This window comes from Pelecanus crispus, chromosome 1, assembly GCF_030463565.1.
Source record: "Pelecanus crispus isolate bPelCri1 chromosome 1, bPelCri1.pri, whole genome shotgun sequence".
In the NCBI taxonomy this organism is placed as follows: Eukaryota; Metazoa; Chordata; class Aves; order Pelecaniformes; family Pelecanidae; genus Pelecanus; species Pelecanus crispus.
The window spans coordinates 107,661,420-107,671,813 of NC_134643.1; the positions used below are offsets into that span (position 1 = coordinate 107,661,420).

Sequence of the window (10,394 nt, forward strand, 5' to 3'; positions counted from 1 at the left end):
GGCTGGCAACATAGCCTTTGTATACCCGCACCTGCTGCTGATGAGACTCTCCGTGAGTGATCATTGTTGGTATTTCAGAAAATCAGCTGGTCTGCATGTGCAGTGCTTTATCTGACTGGACTGATTTCTTTGCCCTGGGTGGGGATGCCGTACTTCGATAAACTGGAAAAGGGTGAAAGAAATAGGTGTTCTGCCTTTGTCCAGTCTCAGCGTTGGCATCTTCCTAAATGGAATGAGCTGACCAGGAGATATTTTTGTCTCTCCTCACCTCTCAGCCCTAGTCTCACACTTGCAGCTAGCTCCCAGGTGCGGGACTTTGCAGAGCACATTGTGGCTCGCGGTGGTTCAGCCTGAGTTCAGTCACCCAAAACCTTGCAGGTCTATTTTGAAACATTATTCAATCTGTCCACTATGGAGTTTCTTTTCTTTTTTTTTTCACTTGCTTCTGACATCATTTCCTGAACGCTATATTCACTGAGCTCCTTAGCCAGATCGTCTTCTCAGCATATGATGCAAGGAGCTCTTTAAAATGGATTTCAGCTCTCCTTTTATTCTGCAGTGCTTGCTGGTGATAATAACTGTTACTCATGGTAAGTGGGATTTTTCTTTATGAAGTTGGCGCAGATTTGCCTAGGTGAGCAGACACCTTAATTTTGCTCCAAGATGTTTTAAGGACTCTACCAGGTTTGGGGAGACATCAAATAGTGTAACTGCTAATGCGTGAAAGGGGCAGTCAGACCAAAGTAAGACAGATTATTTTTTTTAGTAAACGAATGATAACTAACAACGTAGTACTTGCACAGTGTACTGTGTCTGTAAAAGCATATCAGCGGAGAACGTAAGGTCCTTGTATGCAGAACACTGGCTGGAGGGGCAGGAAAGCAATGTGGTCCCGCTACTAACGCTCGGCATGACCTTGGGTTAGTCCCCGAGCTGCTGTCGCCCTGCCATTTACCCAACTCTGATTTGCGTACAGCAACTTAATAATGTGCAAGGAATACTGTGAGAGTTGTTCAAGTTAAAACTGCAACCTTACTCTTTGGGTAAAAGGAGCTGTGCAAGCAGCAGTTGTTTTTGCTACCCTCTGTACAAGATCCATGGCATTGATGCCCTGAGGATCTTTCTTTGCACAGTCTCTCAGCTCAGAGGCAGGGGTGGTAGATGGTCATGTCAGATTTGGGGAGAGAAAAGACCAGCTGCTCAGCCTTTCGTTGCCCTGCATGGTGTGCACACCACTCCCATGTTATCAGTGGGAAAGTTGGCCTTTACAGAAGGCTTCCCACTCCTCTGATTTTGAATTACTGGTGACCCCAGCCTGTCACTGGGGGTGGGTCTGTCCCTCTTACATCTCACCTGGGCATTTGCCTTTCTGGGAGGCAGCCGGGAGGGGATGGATGGATGCGGCAAGCTTGCTGCCCACATTCTGTGCCTCTCCTTTCAGGCTCTGTCACCAGGATCAGTGTGCTCAGTGGTGGCTCAGCAGTCTTTTCTGTGGGAGTTCAAAGCCTTCAGGACCTCTCTGGGATGAGCAAGAAGGATGTGAAATGCTTGACAACTGACTTAAATGATACTTTGTTGGCCAAGTGCGGCAGTTCTGCCAGCAGATACCTGAACTTGCAGAATGGCTCCCTGGTGCTGAGGAACGTGGAGAAAGAGGATGAAGGAAAATACGAGTTTGTTTTTCACACCACCACCAGCATTTTTGTGCTGGAAGTATTTGGTAAGTGGCCTTCTTAGCAACAAATAGCTTTTGAACTTGTGAGCGTGGCTGGAAGCTGGTGCCTTGAAATTCTTCCTAAGAAACCACTTGAGCTTGCAGGAGCTATAGGTGCCTCTGGAGCAGCTTTGTAAGCCTCTGGCACCTCAGGGAGCAGTAATTGTGCATGTAAACTAAGGGATGCTTTTTGCATCCACGCTGTCAGTCTCTCCTGTCTGTTGAGCCTTCCTTGAAGTAACCAGTCAGTTGAGCTACCTGCTATTTTCCCTTGATGTAAGACACAGCAGCATGAAGTGTTTGTAGAGATGAGCCTACAGTATGTAGACACGTAGCTGGAGATATCAGTCCATTTGCAGAGTGCTCTTCCTGATGGCTCTCATGAAAGCTCTCACTGACCGACAGCGTTTTGCTGCCTGTGGACGCGTTTCCTTAAGGAGTTCACCCTACCTGACTTGGCTCTGGAAACTGAACTGGACTTCTGTGCAGGTCTGGGTTGAGGCATGGTGGGTTTTTCCCCTGCTTCATGTAGCCGAGGAGAGGTACTAAAGGAATCTGGGTGTGACTTTCTGATTCTTAGCTGCCCCTGAGCAGCTTGGAGGTCAGAACCTTCTGGGTCCGTTCAGAGACCAGCGATAGGTACCTTACCGTGCCAGTCTCCCTACTGTCCTCCCTGTGGCCTCAAAATTGCTGCTCCCCTTCATATGCCTGCTCATCCATCTGTGGGGTGAGAAGACAGAAACAAAGTCACTTCTGTACAGGATCCAGCTCATTGCTGGGTTAATTTGGAGAAGGCTTAAATGGGTTTGCCCCCCTGCTGAATAGTGCTCCAAACAGCCAGCGACCATTGCTCTGGTCCTCATCTCCACCGTTCCTTTTGCAGGGCTTTCACTTACACAAGGCTCCTAAGAGAAATTGAAGCGTATGAAATTGTAATGAAAATGTCTGAGCAAACTGGTGTCAGTGAAGACAAATGAATCCTTACACCTTTCAGGCGCAAACAGGCAGAACTGCCGCGGAGAGTAGGTCAAAGATGTGACTCCGTGGCATGAAGATCAGGGGCTTAGACTGGAAGTAGGCAAAGACTGCAGAAGCGTCCTGGGTTTAACCTCCGTTTCAGTGGATTTGCTTTGGGAACTTTTATCTCCTCCTTGTGTTCTGTTGCCACACCTAAGTCAGGGAAACAATTTCACAGCAAAGGTATTCCTGAAGGCAGTGAATTTTAGCTGAAGATGATGTCCTAGTTGAAGAAAGTGATTTCTGAGGTTATTTGCGTGGATGTTTGCATAGACGTTCTCAATGTGACTCTTACTGTCATAAAACCATATCACTTCTCTGTCCAATCTGCCTTTGCGAAGTGGCAAATGTAGGAAATAGGGTTGGCTCCTTGTAGTAGACAGAAGGAGAGAAATTCGGGAAAATGTAATAAGGTCAATGATTCGTTACTTTGTTTTAAATTGTCCTAGTCTGGGTCATCCTATCTAACTGCAGGTCTCTGGTGTTGGTACCTATGTTGGCATGATTTGTACTAGTTCCTCTCTAAAATGGAAGAAGAGGCAGAGTGACAGCAAAAGTACAAAACTCTGATGGCAGAGAGCGCTGAGTCTCCTCTGAAGCTATGGCTATCTGTTGATTATGGAGGAAGCCTCTGGCTGGCAGATGCTTTGGGTGTTTCCACTGTCCTCTCAGATCAGGGGTTTTCATGTTTCGCTTTTTCAGTGTCAATAAGGAAAATGGAGAGATGCTGGATTTTTGTGACATCCTCAAAATAGGGACCAAGAGTCACTAGCAGGGTTGGGTGGGCTCTGCTAAGCATTTCAGGGCTGGGGGCAGGCACTGAAAAGTTTGGTTATTTATTTCTGTGCTCCCTGGCTACCAGTAAATGCGGTGGTAGTAAGACTGCCAGTAAGGGAAGCTCCTGTCCAGCTCGTGTTCACTGCTGAGTCCGCTCCTCACCTCTCTCTTTCCTCCCTGTTCCCTTCGCCCCGTGCTGTGTATGACCAGAGCCGGCCATTGGTATCCAATGCTTCCCCAATGGGACCGGAGAGTTATTCTGCGACGTGACCAGCAACGAGAGTGCCAGCTTTCAGTGGCTGCTGAACGGCACAGCGCCGAGAGCCTCTGAGGCTTGTGTTAAAGATGGTGGGAAGAAGGTCCACCTGGACAAAACTGTGCCTGGGGAATTTGTATGTGAGGTTCACCACGGGAACAGCGTCACGAGGACCAGGCCTGTTGTGCTGTCTTGCAGCTATGGTGAGTAACGGCGTCTCCAGAAAATCTCCCTTTTGGTCTCCTGCAGCGGAAAACTAAGGAGTTGTTGCTGTCTGCATACCGAACTCTTCTGTCCTCTGGCAGCTGCCTTCCAGACTTGCCACATCCTCCCTTTAGAAAGTGTCCCCTTGACTTCCTTCTCCCTCCTGTGTCTCGGACTGACACAGCCTGTAACCACAGAAGGGATGAAAGTTTCTTCAGGTGGTCCTTTTACCCAGCTCTGCAGCAAGGACGGATCTCTGTCTGTCTATTTTCCCACTTTGCAGTGGTGGAGACCTTGCACCCTCCTGTGCACCCATCCTCTATGCCAGTTTAGAAATATGAGCTGCTTCCTACTCTGACATTCATCCATTACCCAGATGGCCTTCCAGTTTGTGCAACATCGCTGTAAAAACACCTCTGTTAGTTGAGCCCTGTTGCTGCTGGACTCGGCTGAGGTGTTTTGCCTTGCCTCTTCTCTCCTTATCTAGGCCAGCTGCACATAGATTTACCAAATGTCTCTCCATCAGCCCCACACCATCAGAGGCGGCAAGTCATTTACTTAGGAAATGTAGGGTTTTTTCCCTCCATGTCCCTGCTCGGATATGTAGTTCTGTGAGAAGGCTGTGACTTTATCCATTTGCAAGCTACCCATAAATGCCAAGTACTCTGCTTGAATGAGGCCATAGTTTAATGAGACAGAAAATCCAGATCTTAGGACTGATCAAAACTGCCAGAATGTCGTGAAGCAAAGCACTGGTCTGTGTATTAAGTTCACATTTGTTGAAAAAAAAATTTTGATGAGATAACCTTGGGTGTGATTTCACTTCCATGTCCAGTAGTGAAGGTTTTTCTCCTCTCTGACAGTGAAGATGGTCATCAAAACTACATCAGGGTGGCATAATTTAACCATAAGGTTTTTTGACTATTTTAGCTGTAATTAATTTAATCACCTTTGCTACTAGACAAATTGTACTGTGCAATAGCACCTAGCATTTTAGAAGTTGTCTGAGGCGTTCCAACTCCACAGCAGATACTGTCCTTTCTTCTGTGGCTGCATACAGTTGGTGTGAAAGCAAAATTACTGACATGAACCCTCTGTCGTGTGCTGGCATTCAGCAGAAATGCCATGGGCTGTTCATGCCTGGTCGCATTGGCGCTGCCATCCGATCTGTACAAGTTTGGCATTTGTGATTGTGGAGCGGTGATCTTAATTTTGTCCAGTTAAATTGGTCAGAGGTTGTTCAACGTAGTCAGACCCAAGTTAGCTGAAGCACTGCGGAGTGAGGATGTGAACATCCATGAGCTGTTCAGTCAAACCCTGTGATAAATCACGCAAGTGCTGACAGTTACCATTGTTTATTCTGGATGGCTGCCCAGTCCCCTGGGTGTGATATTGGTTCCCCATTTCCTCTTGAAAAGCCCACAGGGGAATTTAGTGAGAGCTCTATTGGGATGGACACGTGCATGAACACTTATTTGGAAGGGTCCGAGAGCAAGAAAGTAACAGCAGTTCTACTTTTTAGTCACCAAATGCAGCCACATTTGTAAAAAGTGAACTAAAGCAATTCTGAATACTAGTAAAATGAATTGAAGAAAGAAATTAGTTCAGCTACATTAATTAAACACTAATTCATTATTTTTGTGGGTTATTATTATCTCTAGGCAAAGAGCTCAATATAGTTTTTCCACTGTAAGTATAAGATCTATATAAAAGCACCTACTTGGGCAACCTGTTGGCTGATGACATTAATTTTGAATAATTGTTAGCGTAAAACAATTTGGCAGAAATACTGTAAAATTCCCAGACACCAAAGGGCTCTGATCACGCAGGATCTAAAGCAGAGGATTCAGAAATTAACAAGTCAACATATATAAAAGGCTTTTATTGATTCATTACTTGTTTTATTACTTGTTTATTACTGGTTTTTAATACAATAATTTATCTCAAAAAGGCTTTTTTAACAAATGGCCAATTTTTAGGGAAAAATACTCAGGAAAAAATATTTCCAACATATATCTATGCCTTTGACAATATTCTCTAAGCTTTCATCGGAAAGGAAATAAAATTATTAGGGAAATGATTTCTCATTGGCTGAAAGTTTAATTTTGAGTATAGGTTATTTGAACTTGGTAACTGTTCCTAAAGAGACTGGAACAAGCACTCCAAAAATACTTCGAGTATGTGTGATTTCACACACAGGAGCACCTGTCTACAGTTCTTTTTACTATTCTGGTGAGTATGTGGACTATGACAGCGTGTAGTATGTCATGGAACATTTGAAACACTTCCCAGCCTCTGGGGATACGCTCCAAATGAGCCTGTCGGTTTCTGCAGTGCGATGCTGTGCAGGCGTGTGTGCAGCCGAAAATAAGCCAATGATTCAAAAAGGGATGGCATAGGCTTACCTAAGGAGTTTTAAGGAATTTGTATAATAGCATGTCCTGGTTTCAGCTGGGATAGAGTTAATTTTCTTCCTAGTAGCTGGCATAGTGCTGTGTTTTGGATTTAGTATGAGAATGATGCTGATAACACACTGATGGTTTAGTTGTTGCTGAGCAGCGCTTACACTAGTCAAGGACTTTTCAGCTTCCCATGCTCTGCCAGGGGCACAAGAAACTGGGAGGGGGCACAGCCAGAATAGTTGACCCAAACTGGCCAAGGGGATATTCCATACCATATGATGTCATGCTCAGTATATAAACTGGGGGGAGTTGGCCGACGGGCAGCGATCGCTGCTCAGGAACTGGCTGGGCATTGGTCAGTGGGTGGTGAGCAATTGCATTGTGCATCACTTGCTTTGTATATTTTTATTACTACTACTACTATTTTACTTTATTTCAATTATTAAACTGTTCTTATCTCAACCCAGGAGTGTTTCTCACTCTTACTCCTCCGATTCTCTCCCCCATCCCATCGGGGTAGGGGGAGTGAGTGAGCGGCTGCATGGTGCTTAGCTGCTGGCTGGGCTTAAACCACGACATAGTGGTAGTTGAGTTGTATGGTTTCTTTCCTATGGGAAGAAGAGTTTTCCTACTGGCTGCCCCAGGTTGGAGCAAATTGTCTCAGTGAAGGAGCGAGTCTGGACGGGTCTCCATTTTCTGCAAGGCTGTGATGCCCTCTACCACCTTTGCTGTTCAGCAGCAGTGTACGCGCAAGTCTGACCTGTCAAAGCAACCCTGAGCAAGGGACTCTGAACTGGGTAATAATTACCACCAACTTGTGTGTAGCCTTCTGCTCGGCCATCTGTAGCCTTCACCTCCTGCTAGGCGTTTTGCATGATCTCGGCTGGGAAGGGGAATAAAGAGAAATCCTTCCCCGAGCAGCAGTGAACCCCGTTTCCTACAGCTCTGACTCAGGTGGCTAGAGTCTCTGGTGCCTGAGGAAGTGCAGACTCTGATCAGAGTTGCTTTGAGGTTGGCGTAGTCATTACATGGCTGTCCTAAGTGGATTCTCTGGGGACTAATACAAGCTTTGAGGGTAGACTCTGCAGCTTTTCTTTCAGCAGAAGATGCTAGCTTAGGTCTCTCCCCTCTTCTCAGCTGCCTGTTTTCATTAAACTTGTTGAAATGTAGTATCTTTCAAACCACCACCTTCCCTTTTAAATTTGATTAAAACTTATGAATTATCTTAGATGTCACTGGTCAGAGTAGGCAGAAACAAATGAACACCACTTTGTCACACAAGCCTCTTCTCTTAACAAAAAATTCCATACCATAATTAAACAATGTGCCATAAGTCACAATGTGCCACAGTTCACAGGATCAGCTCCCCTGACCCAAACCAAAGCAACAGTAATGCCCACATGCTCTAATCTGGCTGCGGGGTTTCTCCTGTTTGGAGAAAGAAGCTTGTCCACCCGGGTAACTTAACAATACCATGTCCTTCTTGCAGGAGACCTGCTGCAGCACCCGTGGTTCATTTACATCCTGGCAGGGTGCGCAGGGGGTGCGTTTATCCTGGTGGTGGTTGTGTTCTTAGTCGCGTGTTGCTGCATGAAGGGGAAACACAAGTTCATCCCAGTGCCCTCAGGTGAGTGGAGAACTCTGTTGCCCCTGGGATGAGTCTCACAGAGGACTGTGTGCAGGCTGGGGTTGAAATAGCCTCAGCATAAACTGGTCTCAGCTGGGTGGCTACTTGTCTTCCAGCCAGCCCTCCCCTGACCTGGTGGAGCGGAAAGATGCTTGCTGATAGGCAACTGTTACGACCAGCAGGCTCTTGAATTAAACCTTGCATTTCCTTTTTCTCACCTCATGCTTGCCACCATGTGCTCCTGGCCCGAAAGATACACAGCAAAACCTCTTCTATGGGCAAGAAAATTGAGCCCCATTCAGGTCTGATCCTGAAACAACCTGAAGGCTTCTGATGGCAGTCCTTTGTCAGCACCAGTCCCTGAGTGCAATCTGCCCATGCCCAATGAGGCCACCTCAAGCCGTGATCCTGCCAGCATGGCCAAGCTGGTCTCTGACAGGTTGGCGATGGCCCTCTGTACTCGGCATCTGGCTGCTCCAGGAATGGCACCAGTGCCGCATGAGGAGGAGGTGCGAGCATGTGTTGGTGGTCTGGCCTCGCAATGAACATGCCGAGACTGCTGGGATGTGGGGGACCTCTTTCCTTCAAGTCTCTGGTTTTGGTTTTACAGAGGAGGAAAAGGATGATGGACTAACAATGTCCGTGGTCTCCAGTGAAGGCGTGAAGAGCCCCCCCAATGGAGACCGTGTTGAGGCTCAAGCTGCCCAAATCGACTGCCCTCCAAAGCCAGGTGGGTTCAGTGACTTGTTTTAAGTCGGAGAGATAGCTTGTTTAGGAGGGTGAAGGACAAAATGGATGTGTGTGGCTGATGGAGGAGGAGCTGACTGTAGAGAGGGGCCTGGGACTCACTAGCGCAGGGAAGGTGCTGCATCTTGTCCAGATGACATAAGTTGCAGCAGGTCCTTTATCAGTACCTTACTCGTGCTTGGCTTCTGCACAGGAGGAGCTCTTGCCCTCACCCAGCCATGAGATGTGGCGGCAGCCATCTCATAAGCATCCCGCAGAGGGTACTGCCAGCAGGCTGCAGAATGTCTGTTCCAGTGTCTCCTATGCTAAAATACGCATCTCAAAACCAGCAACCCCCCCAGACTTAGCAGGTTTTTTTCCTGCAATTTTATCTCATGCACACACCCTTCTCATCAGTAACATTTTACAAAAATCAGCACTGTTTTTGTAAGCAGTCATCTTCAGGACAGCATCCACCTGTAAACCATCAGCATCCATCATGCTGAGCTGTAAATACACCTAAATCCCATCAAAGTCAGAGGCTTGTGTATTTCCTTAAATTGGGGCTAAAGTGGGAATACGGTCACGTTTTAAATCCTTCACAGAAATCGAGAATAAAACCCTGCAGCTTTAGCACAGTATGGTCAAGAGAGTGCAGCAATAAAAACTTTCAGAAATCTCCTGTTCTGTGAGTACGTGATATTGATACTCCACTTTTTGCATTATGTTTCCCTTAATTTTATTTCACAAACACAAACGCTGGCGACACCTTCCCTAGTAATGCACCATCCTCAGCTGAAGTAGGTGTAGCAGAGACATCATGAACTGGAGCAACATTACATAGGTCATAGCCTGGTCTCAGCACTGCTGTCTCCACTTCTGGTGTCCTTCACTGTACCATGCACAGCCTCTTAGCAGCTCAGCTATGCTTTACGTCTAACCTTGGATGCTGCTTTGCTTTTCTTTCAAAATATTAAATACTACTCGTGAACATAGTGCAAGAAAGGAAAAAAAAACCCAAACTCAAAAAAGATGTAAGTCATTCAGGTCACTGTTTAATGTTAATATACTTAAAGTGTAGAACTTTTTTTTTTTTCATAAAGAATTTACACATTGACAGTTTGACTAACAAAATATCCCATATTTAAATCTTCTACAAATAAGTAAAAAGCAGAGGTGTGTATGGAAAGTGTTTAGATGAGAACATATTAAATGACTGCTGTTAGCCAGCTTTAATTACTTGGGTGTAACTGAATAGATTTGGCTTTGATGTTTTGGTATATTTTGGGCAGTTGAGCCCAGAGAGCTTCAGCACCAAAGCGTCTAAAGCCATGATAGACAACTCAGTAAATGAGCAGTTACAAAGAAAATTGAAATTTGCCTTGCAGACGCCTGGGGAGAGGGGACTGAGCAGGTTAGGCAGCCTGCAGCAATGGAGACCGGGGGGAGGATTTCCATGAGGGCAAGCATAGCGCAGACACTTATAAACCATTTCTCCCTTCTTTTCCAGACACTGCCCGGACTGGTCAAGGCGTTGAGCCCCAGCCATGGGTGGAAGAAAACTTACCAGTGGAGATACAGCCTGAGGAAATGCCAGACCCAGAGGTCATAGTTGATGTGCAAAGCCAGGAAAATGTCTCAGACTGTTTCCTGGATCCAAGTGATAACTGA

The 10,394-nt window shown here is 46.2% G+C and overlaps 1 protein-coding gene across 1 annotated transcript; it reads left to right on the forward strand.

The window, feature by feature from the left end:
- The first annotated feature begins 529 nt into the window (after positions 1 to 529).
- On the forward strand, positions 530 to 10,394 carry LOC104038369 (uncharacterized). Its single transcript, XM_009492706.2, has 6 exons — positions 530 to 590; positions 1,442 to 1,720; positions 3,719 to 3,967; positions 7,860 to 7,997; positions 8,608 to 8,727; positions 10,234 to 10,394. The coding sequence occupies exons 1-6, from the start codon at positions 530 to 532 to the stop codon at positions 10,392 to 10,394; spliced, it is 1,008 nt and encodes a 335-aa protein (XP_009490981.2).

What these genes read in the sequence shown, in the direction of transcription:
- LOC104038369 (XM_009492706.2), top strand. Translation starts at nt 530, where the DNA reads ATGGATTTCAGCTCTCCTTTTATTCTGCAGTGCTTGCTGGTGATAATA. An exon ending in GATAATAACTGTTACTCATG is followed by an intron (nt 591 to 1,441) that starts GTAAGTGGGATT and finishes CTCTCCTTTCAG; the next exon opens with GCTCTGTCACCAGGATCAGT. An exon ending in CGACTGCCCTCCAAAGCCAG is followed by an intron (nt 8,728 to 10,233) that starts GTGGGTTCAGTG and finishes CTTCTTTTCCAG; the next exon opens with ACACTGCCCGGACTGGTCAA.